The sequence below is a fragment of the Lepisosteus platostomus genome, chromosome 1 (assembly GCF_059453375.1).
Source record: "Lepisosteus platostomus isolate fLepPlt1 chromosome 1, fLepPlt1.hap1, whole genome shotgun sequence".
Taxonomy (NCBI): Eukaryota; Metazoa; Chordata; class Actinopteri; order Semionotiformes; family Lepisosteidae; genus Lepisosteus; species Lepisosteus platostomus.
The window spans coordinates 67,650,738-67,662,893 of record NC_142611.1 but is presented as its reverse complement, the minus strand read 5'-3'; the positions used below and the strand labels follow the sequence as shown (position 1 = coordinate 67,662,893).

General features: G+C 45.5%; 1 protein-coding gene across 4 annotated transcripts in view; it reads left to right on the top strand.

The window, feature by feature from the left end:
• LOC148678554 (uncharacterized) overlaps positions 1 to 12,156 on the top strand; it is a 57,220-nt gene that overhangs the window by 33,458 nt on the left and 11,606 nt on the right. For all 4 annotated transcript variants that reach the window (XM_088633944.1, XM_088633942.1, XM_088633941.1 and 1 more), the window contains 16 exons: positions 341 to 439; positions 1,445 to 1,498; positions 2,440 to 2,538; positions 3,277 to 3,330; positions 4,113 to 4,166; positions 5,046 to 5,099; positions 5,895 to 5,948; positions 6,535 to 6,579; positions 6,710 to 6,808; positions 7,425 to 7,532; positions 8,181 to 8,234; positions 8,836 to 8,889; positions 9,673 to 9,726; positions 10,305 to 10,358; positions 11,115 to 11,222; positions 11,758 to 11,811. In XM_088633944.1, the coding sequence (XP_088490070.1) occupies positions 341 to 439; positions 1,445 to 1,498; positions 2,440 to 2,538; positions 3,277 to 3,330; positions 4,113 to 4,166; positions 5,046 to 5,099; positions 5,895 to 5,948; positions 6,535 to 6,579; positions 6,710 to 6,808; positions 7,425 to 7,532; positions 8,181 to 8,234; positions 8,836 to 8,889; positions 9,673 to 9,726; positions 10,305 to 10,358; positions 11,115 to 11,222; positions 11,758 to 11,811 (1,098 nt within the window). The remainder of the gene's footprint in view (positions 1 to 340; positions 440 to 1,444; positions 1,499 to 2,439; positions 2,539 to 3,276; positions 3,331 to 4,112; positions 4,167 to 5,045; positions 5,100 to 5,894; positions 5,949 to 6,534; positions 6,580 to 6,709; positions 6,809 to 7,424; positions 7,533 to 8,180; positions 8,235 to 8,835; positions 8,890 to 9,672; positions 9,727 to 10,304; positions 10,359 to 11,114; positions 11,223 to 11,757; positions 11,812 to 12,156) is intronic.

The window sequence follows — 12,156 nt, the reverse complement described above, 5'->3', positions numbered from 1 at the left end:
TGTGAAGTTTGTTTTCCTGCAGTTCTAACATTTGACCACAAGGTGGCATGTGTAACCTGCAAGATTTGTAAGAAAAATGCATTCGACGTTTTTATTGATCAAATATATTATGCTGTTATCTGACAGGCAAGGAGACTTCACATTTCTAATATTTCTCTAAGAGCACTATTCTTCGTCTAGTGTCAAAAACACAGCTTTTTATCTCACTGCAGTGCAGTGCGAGAGGGAAGTATTGCAGCCGCAGTGCTGTGCCATGGGCCCAGGACGAGGAGGACGCCAGCACCCTGATCTACTCACCTGCCTGACGCATGTGCCCTCTGTTTCTCTCGCTCTGTCTTAGGGAGCCCCTGGCGAGCGTGGGCCCTCTGGGATTTCTGGTCCCAAAGGCGCCAACGGAGACCCCGGTCGCCCTGGAGAGCCTGGCCTGCCTGGTGCCAGAGTAAGATCCCTCTTTGTTACGGATGTCTCTCAGTTGCTGTGACACCAACAGCCAAACGCAACTGTTGTACACGAACCATTACTGACGGCTGCCAGTGAGCTGTTTTTTCCAACTGTGCGTGGAACAAATGCCTTAACACAGAAGTGATATGTGAACAGCACAACACCAAGCACAAAATGGAGCAGGCACACACACCTCCATGTGTACGTGGACGAGTGCATCATGCAGGTGTAGATAGCATAGTAGTATTAATTCCTCCCTGTCTGGGGGGCTCCATTATATGTGAGATGAGCCACACTCCCAAAAAGGTAAGCAGCATGCCAGCAAATTAACTCACTGCTCACATTCATATTCCAATAATCCTGCAATAAGTGTAGCCTTTCTCCTGAAGTTGTGATGGTTTATTTCTAGTATCAGGCATTACAAATTAGAGTATTATTTCAGACAAGCAGAGCTCTGATTTGAATTGTTGAAAATGAAATGGAGCAGACTTTCACTGCCTTTGGGACCATCACTGACAGTAAGTGATGAGGTTACCCATTAGAAAAGGCAGAGCACTTTGTACTGCCTTAAAAAAATTATTGTGCTCTGCAGACTGAACAGTGGTAACAACTAGCAATTTGTTGTTCGCTTTTGACATTCACAAGGTGAAAATACATATTAGAGTACAACCAGCAGGACATTAATAAGGTTTTATGTATGACTGAACAAAGTCCATTTTAGCATTTAATATAGAACAAGTGAGTGTGCGACAACATATTGGAGAATGTAAAATATAACTGCTTTCCTGGATAATGTTAAATCATGGTATAGCCACAGTGTTGCACATTGCACTTTTCTGCATCAGTGACTTAATGTCCTGATTTTAGGATGTCAACATGGAATTTAAAGCTGGGCGCCTACATTAAGGCGGATCTGGGTGTGAAGGCATTACGTGTTGCACCAGAGCACTCTGTCCATTCCTTGGAAGTGGCTAACCTCCTGATCTCTTTTCTCTGCCTGTAGGGTCTTACTGGTCGCCCTGGTGATGCTGGTCCTCAAGGAAAAGTTGGCCCCTCTGTAAGTAGCTCTGATGGAGTGACCTCTTAATCTTGATGAGGGAACATCCATTCCTCCTGTCACACACCTGTTGTACTTGACCCCTGGTGTTGTCTCAGAAACAAGCTATGTTTTTCTGTGTTATGCATGAAAACCTTTTAACTGCATGGAATACATCAATCGTGTTGTGTGAGGGCCTGTCTCAGAATAAACTTTCAAAACTCATTGTGACAATTCTTATAAAATCCCTTTGTGTGCAGGAAAATAAAGAGATAAAGAGAAAGATGGGGCTTCTGCCGTCCAAAAACATTTCTCTTCTGTCCCCATAAGTTAGGCTTAATGAAGCTTAACTCATCAAGAAAACATAATTATTATTTGTCATCTACGATAAATATTTGAATTCATATCCAAACACAGCTCTTGGGTGTCTTGGGAAAATCCGGCCCCAGCACCTGGTTATTAAAGAAACACTTGACTTTCTGCCCACAGCCCGTCTGTTGTCTGGTGTTTACTGTATATCACCCTCCTATGGAGTGTGGAAGTTTTTATTTTGAACCATTTTCTAACAGAGATGGTTTTTATCCTCTTCAGGCAATATAAGAAAAGCAAACAGCAGTTAAAGTCTGACAGCAATCTGAGTCATGGCTCTGGGCTCCAGTCCAAAATGTTTTGGTTTCCGATTTTCGGCGGGGTGCAGCTGTTTACCCTTGACCACGTCACTGAACTCAGGTTGCTCCAGGAAGTGCCCTGCTGGGCAAACGGGTACCTACCGGGTCTTCATTGTCAAATGCAGCTGGCTAAACATGGGATGAAACTGAAAGAGAACTCGGTTCTCAGTGTCTTTTACTTTTATATCTCGTCAAACCCAAGAGACGTGATTCCTGTGACACACTGTGGCACAGCCTGGGCTTTCTGGATCTGCCCCGGTGCCCGCAGTCATGCTCTCTTCTGTCCCCCCGCAGGGAGCCCCTGGTGAGGACGGTAGGCCGGGACCCCCTGGGCCTCAGGGAGCCCGCGGCCAGCCCGGCGTGATGGGATTCCCTGGACCGAAAGGAGCTACCGTGAGTGTGCCACCCTGCTCTGGCCCTGACAGTTAGCAGCAGTTAGGGACAGGCCAGTGTCGTCCACCGCACACAACCTATCTACAGTCCAGTTTGTACTGGTGCTGTACTGATAAACTCTTTGAGAAAGACTGGGCATGGAGTACATTGTCACACCATGTCCTGATAGCTGGGACCTTTCAGAAGTCATCTTGATGCTTAAAAGTAGTGAGCCCTGAAAAGGCTGTTCTGATCATAAACGTTTTTAAATCACAAAAGCATAAAAGATCATAAAAGCTCACATCTGGAGAAGGCTTCACAGCCGAAACGTTGTGTTTTCTTTCTCCCTTTTTTACAGCATGGAATAAACCTATTACTTGTTCCATAAAAGTTTGTATTTTCTTACATCCTTACTTGTGTACAGACCTTAAGGGAAGTCACGCCAGGTGCTTTTTGTGCACCTACTGATTTTCTTTGTGTATCTCGGGTTGCAGCCGAAAAAGATCTCGCTGGCAGCCTTATTCTCACTGCAGATTTGAACCTGCTGATGCTCAGATCCTCACAAAACAATCAATAGCACCTTCAGCTAAGTGTTCCTGCAGCTCGCACAGTAAAGACTCAGTGAGCAAAGGTTTTAAGTGAAACTAAAAAATATATAAAACAATTAAGCAGAGGCCCCAAGTTCTGGATGCTTTGTGATGCCATGTCTGTGTGTGATGCAGACACCTCTGAGAGTGACCTGTCTCTGTGTCTTTCTAGGGTGAGTCTGGAAAACCTGGAGAGAAGGGATTGGTTGGCGCTCCAGGTCTCAGAGTAAGTATACTGTAGCTATTCTTTGTAAAAAATGTAAATCAAAGTGCTGTGCTTCGGTTATAAACGTATAGAGTGCAGATCCACGTTGCCTACAGGCGAAGCACATTTGTTGCACTATAATGGAAGGTAGTATTGATACACGTCACCAGGGGGCGCACTTTGCAACGTGAAATAATCCCTGATGAACAATAGCAGACAGCAGGATTATTATTTTACCAGCCATAAACTGATCTATTTAGAAGAAATACATAAATAATTTGTAATTGGTTAAAGGAGCTAGGCGTTACTAGCCACTGACCAAAACGATAGTTGGTGTAAAGAAACTATAACCACTTGGAATTTGCATTTGAAGTAGGGGGGAGTTACAGCTAATTAAAAGCAGTTAGCAGGTATTTCCCTTTGATTCTAAAACCTAAAATGCCCCCCAAAATTGTCATTAAAAATATACAGATTCTTTGTACTTCATAATTGCAGGCAACACAGATGTTTCTTTGAAGAAAATTTTACTCAGACTGTATTTAAACCCTCATGATAAAGTTGATCTCATTGGCTACATCTGGAAGGGAACATGGGCTTGATCCTGCTCATATCGATATTATTTCGTACATAAAAACGCCATAGAAACACGCAGGGAACACTTGAACTTGCATTTGTCTTGTGCATGCTGGTAACTGTGGGTGCTCGCGCAGAAAGGCACTGGTCAATAAGGTGCCAGCGGGCAGCACGTGTCCGGACGGAAGCCTTTGATTGACCCTGACTGACCTTTCCTCTTCTCCTGGCAGGGTCTGCCTGGGAAAGATGGGGAGACTGGTGCACAGGGACCCCCAGGGCCTGCTGTAAGTTATCAATGCACCCCTTGCAGCTTCTGTTACTGTTCATTCCTCTGGCTGCCTCCTTGATCCCAGGTGACGTCCAAGGGCCACAGTGAGCAAACATATAGCAGCTTGTGTATAGAAGAGGGAGGTGTTGGGTGGTGGCTATGGATTCCCAAGAGGAAGGTTGGTTTCTTCCTTTAGCCCAGCTGTATAAAACTTTCAGCACCACCCATGATCCACTGCTTAACCTTACAGGAACTGGGATGAGCCAGATGAGCTGCCATGTTCATTCGTGGACTTAAGTATACAACATGGGGAGGTTCAGACGATGTAAAAGATCATGTAGGTTAGTGCAAGTGCAGATTAGAATAGAACAAGTCAGAGTCTGCAGGTACAGTGATACAGCAGAATTGCGTTTGTCAGACTGGACAGTAGAGTCTTATCACCTACAGCTGCGATCTGAGCGTGTGAGTACAGAGGTTTGTTAAAAGTGCTATAGATTCAATATGTAATTCCAGTAAAGCAAGTTTTGTTACTTAGAGCCTGTAGGTATTTTGTTTCATGTAACGGAACTCGAGCTATGGTGTCAAACTGCAGTGCTCATTGCTGGCCACCAGGGGGAGCCAGAGTTATTTGTTCTGAAACTTGTCTGGGACATGAGAAGACTGCCTTGTAACATTATCCTAAAATGAGACATCATGGACTCAGATGAGATGGCATCTGAGTTCCAATACTTTGTACAAAGCAAAAATTGTAATGTAAAAAAAAAATAAAAATACATAAATAACAATTTTACCATTTCTTATGAACCCTTTGTCGATACATTCTGAAGATGATGCTGCCAGAAGAGCTATGTTTGATAGTGTTTCATGAGTGTGCTTGTCTGTCTTGCTCCCTTAGGGTCTTGCTGGAGAGAGAGGAGAGCAAGGTCAGCCCGGTCCTTCTGGTTTCCAGGTAAGCATTTCACTGTCAGTCTGCATTACTGGGGACTGAACCCTGAGTCATCCATGACCAAGATCTCATCAGGTCAGCTCGGGACTGCTCTCCCTCGCCAATGTGGCAGAGAGCTGCTCATGGCCGGCTTCACCTTCAGTCCACTGTGCAAAGGTGCAGCGGTCTGTGTTGGTTATAGATAGAAACATGTTCCATTTCACACTTAAAATGGTTGAATGTACAAAGCCCTTCTTTATTTTATAGTCTGCTGGAAGTGTCTGCTAATCAAAGCTAAGAATAGGGTGTCTGTGCATCACCACCTTGGGATGGACATATATGGCCAGGAAGCTTCCTCTGCATGGTCTGTCAAGGATCTCAGTGAAGTTAGACAGCACTGGCCCCTGCTACTAGGAGCAACATATTGTATTCATCCCATCTCACTGGTTATACCATTGACCTCAGAAGTATCTTCCCACACCTGTTCTATCTCTGCTGATTAGTAGTCCAGCTCTTATTAGGGATTTGTCAGTTTGGCTGTGCAGTTCACACACATCAGTGTCTAGATGAAACAGAAAAGTCACATCAAAGGGTAGCTATGCGCAGTGTGGCGACGAGGCACTTTCCACTTGGAAGCTAGAGGCTGGTTTGATTTGGTAGTTCGTGAATTCGCGCTGAGCCTGTCGATGAGGAATATGGTGCTTTCCTAATCGCAGGCTTGTTGCTGTGTCTAGCTGTGTGTTCTTAGAGTGCTGTGAGCTCCAGCTGTCCCCTGCGCACGATCTGATCACTAACTCCTCTCTCCCTGTCTGTCTGCAGGGTCTTCCTGGGCCTCCTGGTCCTCCAGGTGAGGGTGGAAAGCCCGGTGACCAGGTGAGTGGTGCCCCCCTTTGTCAAAGCCATACCCCTCCCCCATCCCTGTACAACCACACAGCAAAGGCATCCACAAAATCATGTCCCTACGGGTTCTTAGTGCTGCTAAGTATTGATTTTTAATCTTATTGCATCATTAAATAGTGCATAGAGGCAGAGAGCATAAATGTGCATTAATTTATGATTTTTACAGCCTCCTGTTAATACTTTAGTTGTTCCTCATTTGTACTCACTTGCAATTAATATCTTTCCAGTTCTGCTAGAATCAGCTGCCTTGTCCCAACGGCGTCTTTGCTGGAACGGGCAGGCTTTAATGACATTGCTGAAATTCACTCATCCTTTAATTCCTCATGCGAGGCTCTTACAGAGAAATCATTCGATAAAACCACAGCTTAAAATCTACAGGATTCTCCTGCTCGGTTGTTCCTGGGAGAAACCATAGCCACGGAAGAACTTGGATTGTGACACGGTCAGCTTTGTGTGTGGCTTGCACACGTCATTGAGAAGCACACACTCAAGCAGTTCAGTGCAGGAGCAGTTTCGGTATCTGGAAAAACGCCATGTGAGCATCTCTTTCTCTGCACAGGGTGTTCCCGGAGAGGCAGGAGCTGCAGGAGCTGCTGGACCCAGAGTGAGTGTGATCCTCCTACCCCGATCCCCTGACCGGCAGAGCATTGCGCATGTCCATGCCGCTGGATGTCCGTGAAGCCTGACGCAGTCGAAGCACCATGATGAGTTCTCTTCCTCTCTTCCCTGTCCAGGGCGAGCGCGGTTTCCCAGGAGAGAGGGGTGGACCTGGAGCCCAGGGTCTGCAGGGCCCACGAGGTCTGCCCGGAACCCCAGGAACTGATGGACCCAAGGTGGGTACTGGGGTGTCTCAGTCTGAGAGGGCACAGAAACACAGGGTGCTTCTGATCACGGGTCCCCTCCATATGGAAGTCTGGCAGGGCAATACCAGAGCAATACCAGGGATCTCAGCAGATGCTCATGGAGAAAAATGGTGTCCATTGTGCTGGCAACTAGAGTGTTACTGAGAACGGGGCAGCCCTCTTGTGTTGGAGGGGGGTGAGCGTGTTTATTTGGGCCAGGCTCTGCACTTGTACTGCATTGTGGACAAGATATGGTCAAGATATTATACAAGTCTACACAGAAGTGCATTTAAAATTAAGAACAGAAGGCACTTCTTTACTCCCAAGTTTTGTTGGAGTCTGGAACGAGCAACCCAGCTACTGTACATTGTAAAGGCCGATACCCTGGCTATGTTCAAGAAACAACTGGATGAGATCCTGTCACCTGAGCTGCAAATTACTGGTGCTACCAATAATGCAGACAAATCTAGCTCAGGTTGAAGCTCAAATCTAGGTTGTTAGACAGGATGCTGCTTGACTGTGTGATGCCCCCTTTGCTGTGACCTACCAGCTTCTCCTCAAGTCCTGCTGCCCCAGCCCCTGATGCCCTCTCTGTTCATTCACACAGGGTGCCACCGGCCCAGCTGGTGCTCTTGGCGCCCAGGGACCCCCCGGCCTGCAGGGAATGCCTGGAGAGAGAGGTACTGCTGGCATTCCTGGACCCAAGGGAGACAGAGTGAGTACCCGCCTGGCCGTATCTGGGCACGGCCAGCACTTCAGCTCACCAGACGGGACAGACCCCCCGTGGAAGAGACAATTGCGAAGTTCTGGATTCTACACCTTGTCAGTCCCTCACCTAATCATTTAGCTTTCATCTTGTTTGCCTTGCCATCTCATGTTTGTCTTGTTGGTGATGCTTAACTAAAGTGACATTAGCAAGGTGTCCCCTTTGCTGTGGAAGTTGTGCCAGGGGTACAGCAGGAAGATCCCTTTGCCGGGAGGCACACTCTCCATCTCTCTGAGCAACACATATTAGTTAGGAGCCAGCCCACCTCAAGTGATGTTCCCCGTAGGTCATTTTGACCAGAAATAGAAACTTCAGACCACAATGAGCAAACAAGAATGGGGAAATACATTTTAGCACGACTATGCTGAATTTCTGTCTTGTCTGTAATCAGATGAACCACACATTTATTTAAACCTTGTATTAAACCTGCTTGGCCTTATTTCTTCCAGCTGATTGCTGCCTGCCCCTACATGGGAGGCAGGTGTCAAACAGAAGACAGCCTTCACAGTTCTCCAACAAAAGCCCACACTGTTGGTTCTACCCCAAGTGCAGGTGTGTGCTTAGTCATGATGTCTCCTCTCTCTCTTCCCCCTGTAGGGCGATGTTGGTGAGAAAGGGCCTGAGGGAGCTCCAGGCAAGGATGGCTCTAGAGTGAGTAGTGACTTTTTCCGAGACGCCTCTGTTATGTTTTTATCAGCTTTGTGTTGACAGGCTGTAGGAGGGCCTCGGCGGAAAATTAAAACATCTTTGCAAACAGTGAACATCTTTGATGGAGGGGAACGTTAGCAGAGAGCTGTGTGTTTGAGTGAATCGTAAATGAAGTGAATAAAAAGTTCGCAAGCCCTGAGAGCACCAGGTCAAAAATCTCTAGCAGAGATCTCTAACTGCAAGAGACATCAGTATTTTACAGATTTCTGAGAAAAAAATCATATAGGTATTCCATACAACATGTAGTTAGATGCAAAAGTGAAGTTGTATAATCTTAATAGTATAACATGAACAGTAAGACCACTTTATGTTGCTAATTTCCAGTGTGCTGTTCAACTTGCCTCAATTAAATTATTGAAGTGGTAACAAAAACCTTGTCGTCAAAAATATAACATAATAGCTGCTGAAATATTTATTTCAGAATATGCAAAACTGTTTCTGGGCTAAAAGCTTTTCATGTTGGTTAGATGACACCAGATGTAGAGAGGCAACAAGAGTGCGTACTCTGACCATAACTGACCCAAGTCTGCGTCTTCTCTTCCAGGGTTTGACTGGTCCCATTGGTCCTCCTGGTCCTTCTGGTCCTAATGGCGAGAAGGTAGGGCTGGGCGTCTGGCGTTTGGGCAAGGCAGGGATAGTAGGATGGAGCCGATTCACTTGGAAGCAGGAGATTTGGGCCGACTTGTTGCGGAAAAAGCTCTGTCCCTTCTGAGCAGAGGTGCTCATGAACAAAATGGAAATATATGTGGGTCAGTGAACAAAGAGCGATCACTGGACCTCCTGGCTGACACAGAGCCAGTCCAATATTATCCATCATTTTTAAGGCCTGGTATTATTGCCCTCATCTTGTAGAGTTTCCATTTAATTCTGAGCAAGAAGAAGTGTTTAAGAAGAAACTATTTCCCAAATAGGATGTGTATCTTGAGGTTTTGTCCAGAACGTCCTGATAGAGCAATATCTGGGTATCTTGATTGCCAAAGATACATGAAGTCCACAACTGTACACGTTGTTGAGAACGAGTGTCAAGTTATAGAGGGCATCAGGGTTAGGCTTGAGGTGCAGCATTTGTGAGCCCAGATCTTGAGCTTGTGATTCTGGGCTTGGACAAAGATGATCAGCTCAATTTGAAAAGAGGAGATGGGAGCCCTGATTGCTTTCTTTGCTGTTAATGCAGTCGCCTCTCACAGGTGTACCTGCTCAGGCAAGCCAGTGAGCAAAACTATGACATTGCACAGTAGACGCAGAATGAAATATAGTTGTTTTAAAATTCTGTTTTGTATTTTTTGAGCTTGTTGGGGCGATTTGCTCTTTTGATCGTGACGCTTTGACAGGTGGCAATCCCAGTGTCCTTTGCCCTAATTCTCTTCCTCCTCTTCTTCAGGGTGAATCTGGTCCTTCTGGTCCATCTGGTGCTGCTGGTGCCCGTGGAGCTCCTGTAAGTGTTCCACCCAGCATGTCTCACTCCCACTCCTCTGCCAGTGCAATCCTGCCATATAGGCTTGCAGCTCCACCTGTCACGTTAGTCCATCACACTGGCTCCGCCATGCTACCATGACTTGTGTACCTGTACCCTCTAGTTAATCATTCCATGTGTCTTAATCTGTAGTCAGAAAGCATTCGGAGGTGATCTTCATGTGCACAGATGATCATTCTCAATCAATTCTTTACTGCTTTTCCCCATAAATTAACAGCTTACTGGTGACATAGAGAATATCTTCAGAAAAAAACACATCAGTTGTATGACTCCTGAGAACTCCTAAATTGAAAAATTCTCAGGACAGATAGTTAATGTTTATTTCATTAGCCTTAATTAATTGATGTTGCTAAGAGAGAAGACTGTAAATGGAGTGTACAAATGGGCTGTATAATAAGTTCACACTAGAGGAAAATCCCCCGTCTCCGCTGATGTCACTTAGAATTGTCAGCACCCTTGCTGATGCCTAAAGCGCCTCTTGGGGCCCCAGTACAGACGATAAAGCATCAGTCTTGACTCTTCTTCCCTCTCTCCAACAGGGTGACCGCGGTGAAACTGGTCCTCCTGGACCTGCTGGATTTGCTGGTCCTCCTGTGAGTAAAACTGTGCTTCTTGTTTGACCTGAGTCATCCTCATAACACCTATCAGTCACCTGGAGACAGGCAGAACCCGAGCTGTCTAGTCTGTCCCCAGTCCTGGTGCTGGAATACCACCGGCTTCCTCTGGTTTTATTTCCAGCTCCGCTCTTTCTTTAATTAAGCTTAAGTTCTTAATCAAACTTGTTTAAATTAACCAAACCTGTGCAGGAATTCCGCTCGTTGAGGTTTGTTGTTCCAAAGTGAAATATAATCAAAGGAAACCTAAGTATGTTTATATAATCTGAATGTTTGACATTTGACACCCTTCCCACCTCTGTACATCTGTAATTGGTAACCAATTAGCAGTGCTTTTGGTTATGCAAAAACATCGGTTTTAATTGAAGCAAGAGTCCTGTTCCAAAGTGTCATGGAAATATTACACAACAAGGAAATTGCCACTGATGAGAGACTACTAATGAGAGATTATTGTACAATATAATTATCATAAGTAACGAGGATTTCTCCTGTTAACTCTGTTAATGTGTTAATGATGCTGATGGTAGCTGGAGGTTTGTCTTTGATAATGGTAACATATGAATGATAATTGATCTTGCTAGTAAGAGATCTGTAGTTTGATCATCGGTAGATCTGAGTTTGTCTGTGATGATTGTTGACTGTGACGGGTATCAGTTCTCCAACTCGGCTGGCGGGGAGCGATGACCTGTAACTTGTGATTTGCAAGTACCAACGGAGTATTTCTCCCTTCTGCAGGGCGCAGATGGCCAGCCTGGTGCCAAGGGAGAGCAGGGCGAGTCTGGGCAGAAGGGTGACGCTGGCGCCCCTGGACCTCAGGGACCCTCAGGTGCTCCGGGACCACAGGTGAGCTCCTCCTGTCTGATTCTTAAGCCGAGCCGCAGCCAACTGTGGCTGCCTGTCCAGTTCTTGCCTACTCTTTCGTCCTGAAATGAGATTCTCCTGAACTGATACCTCGGTGTCCTACTGGAGCACATTCTTTTGGGGTTGGGCATTCGTCCTGAGAGTCGGTGCACTGGGGAGAGTGCAGTGTTCAAAATCAGCAGGGAAAATCTAGTGAGACAGAATGACACCTACTCTGAAATACCATTTTAATGATTTCACGTCTTCAGATTGTCTTGTGACTTAAAGGTTAACAACAGGTTTCATGTAGTCCATATTGCATCTGTATCTGTATTCTGGTCACCAAAACCTGAGCAAATGTAGCCTCCAGTTCATGAAGTCTTCTGTACAGAGTAGCATTGAACGTAGTGACGTCATCTACATACATTACTGTTGTGCTCCATGACATTTAGTCGTTGTGTCAATGTCACAGCATGATTATACTTGCTTTTTTTGATTATACATTTTTTGTTAACCAGCATCTTTCTTTGTCTTCTAGGGTCCAACTGGTGTTTCTGGACCAAAAGGAGCTCGCGGTGCCCAGGGCCCTCCTGTAAGTGGTCTTCTGTCCTCTGTCCTCTATTGTAAAGGCCGCAAGGCCGGGAACAGCACTAATGTGCTTTCTTAACGCTTTGGAGATTCTGCGTTACGAAAGCACACGCAATGTGGGAATGAAACCAATTTTAACTGAGATCATTAGGGAACGCAGACTATTTGTATTCATTGCCTTAAATTCAGTTTGTAAGGTCCATGAAGTTATAATCAGTCTTTTCAGTCTATGTAAACCTATTTCATAACACCTACAGTATATGCAGTAACAAGTCTTAATTAACAGTTTGAGCTGAAGGCGGAGTAGGGACATTCATCTCATACTCTGTTTATAAAGTAATGATTGTAT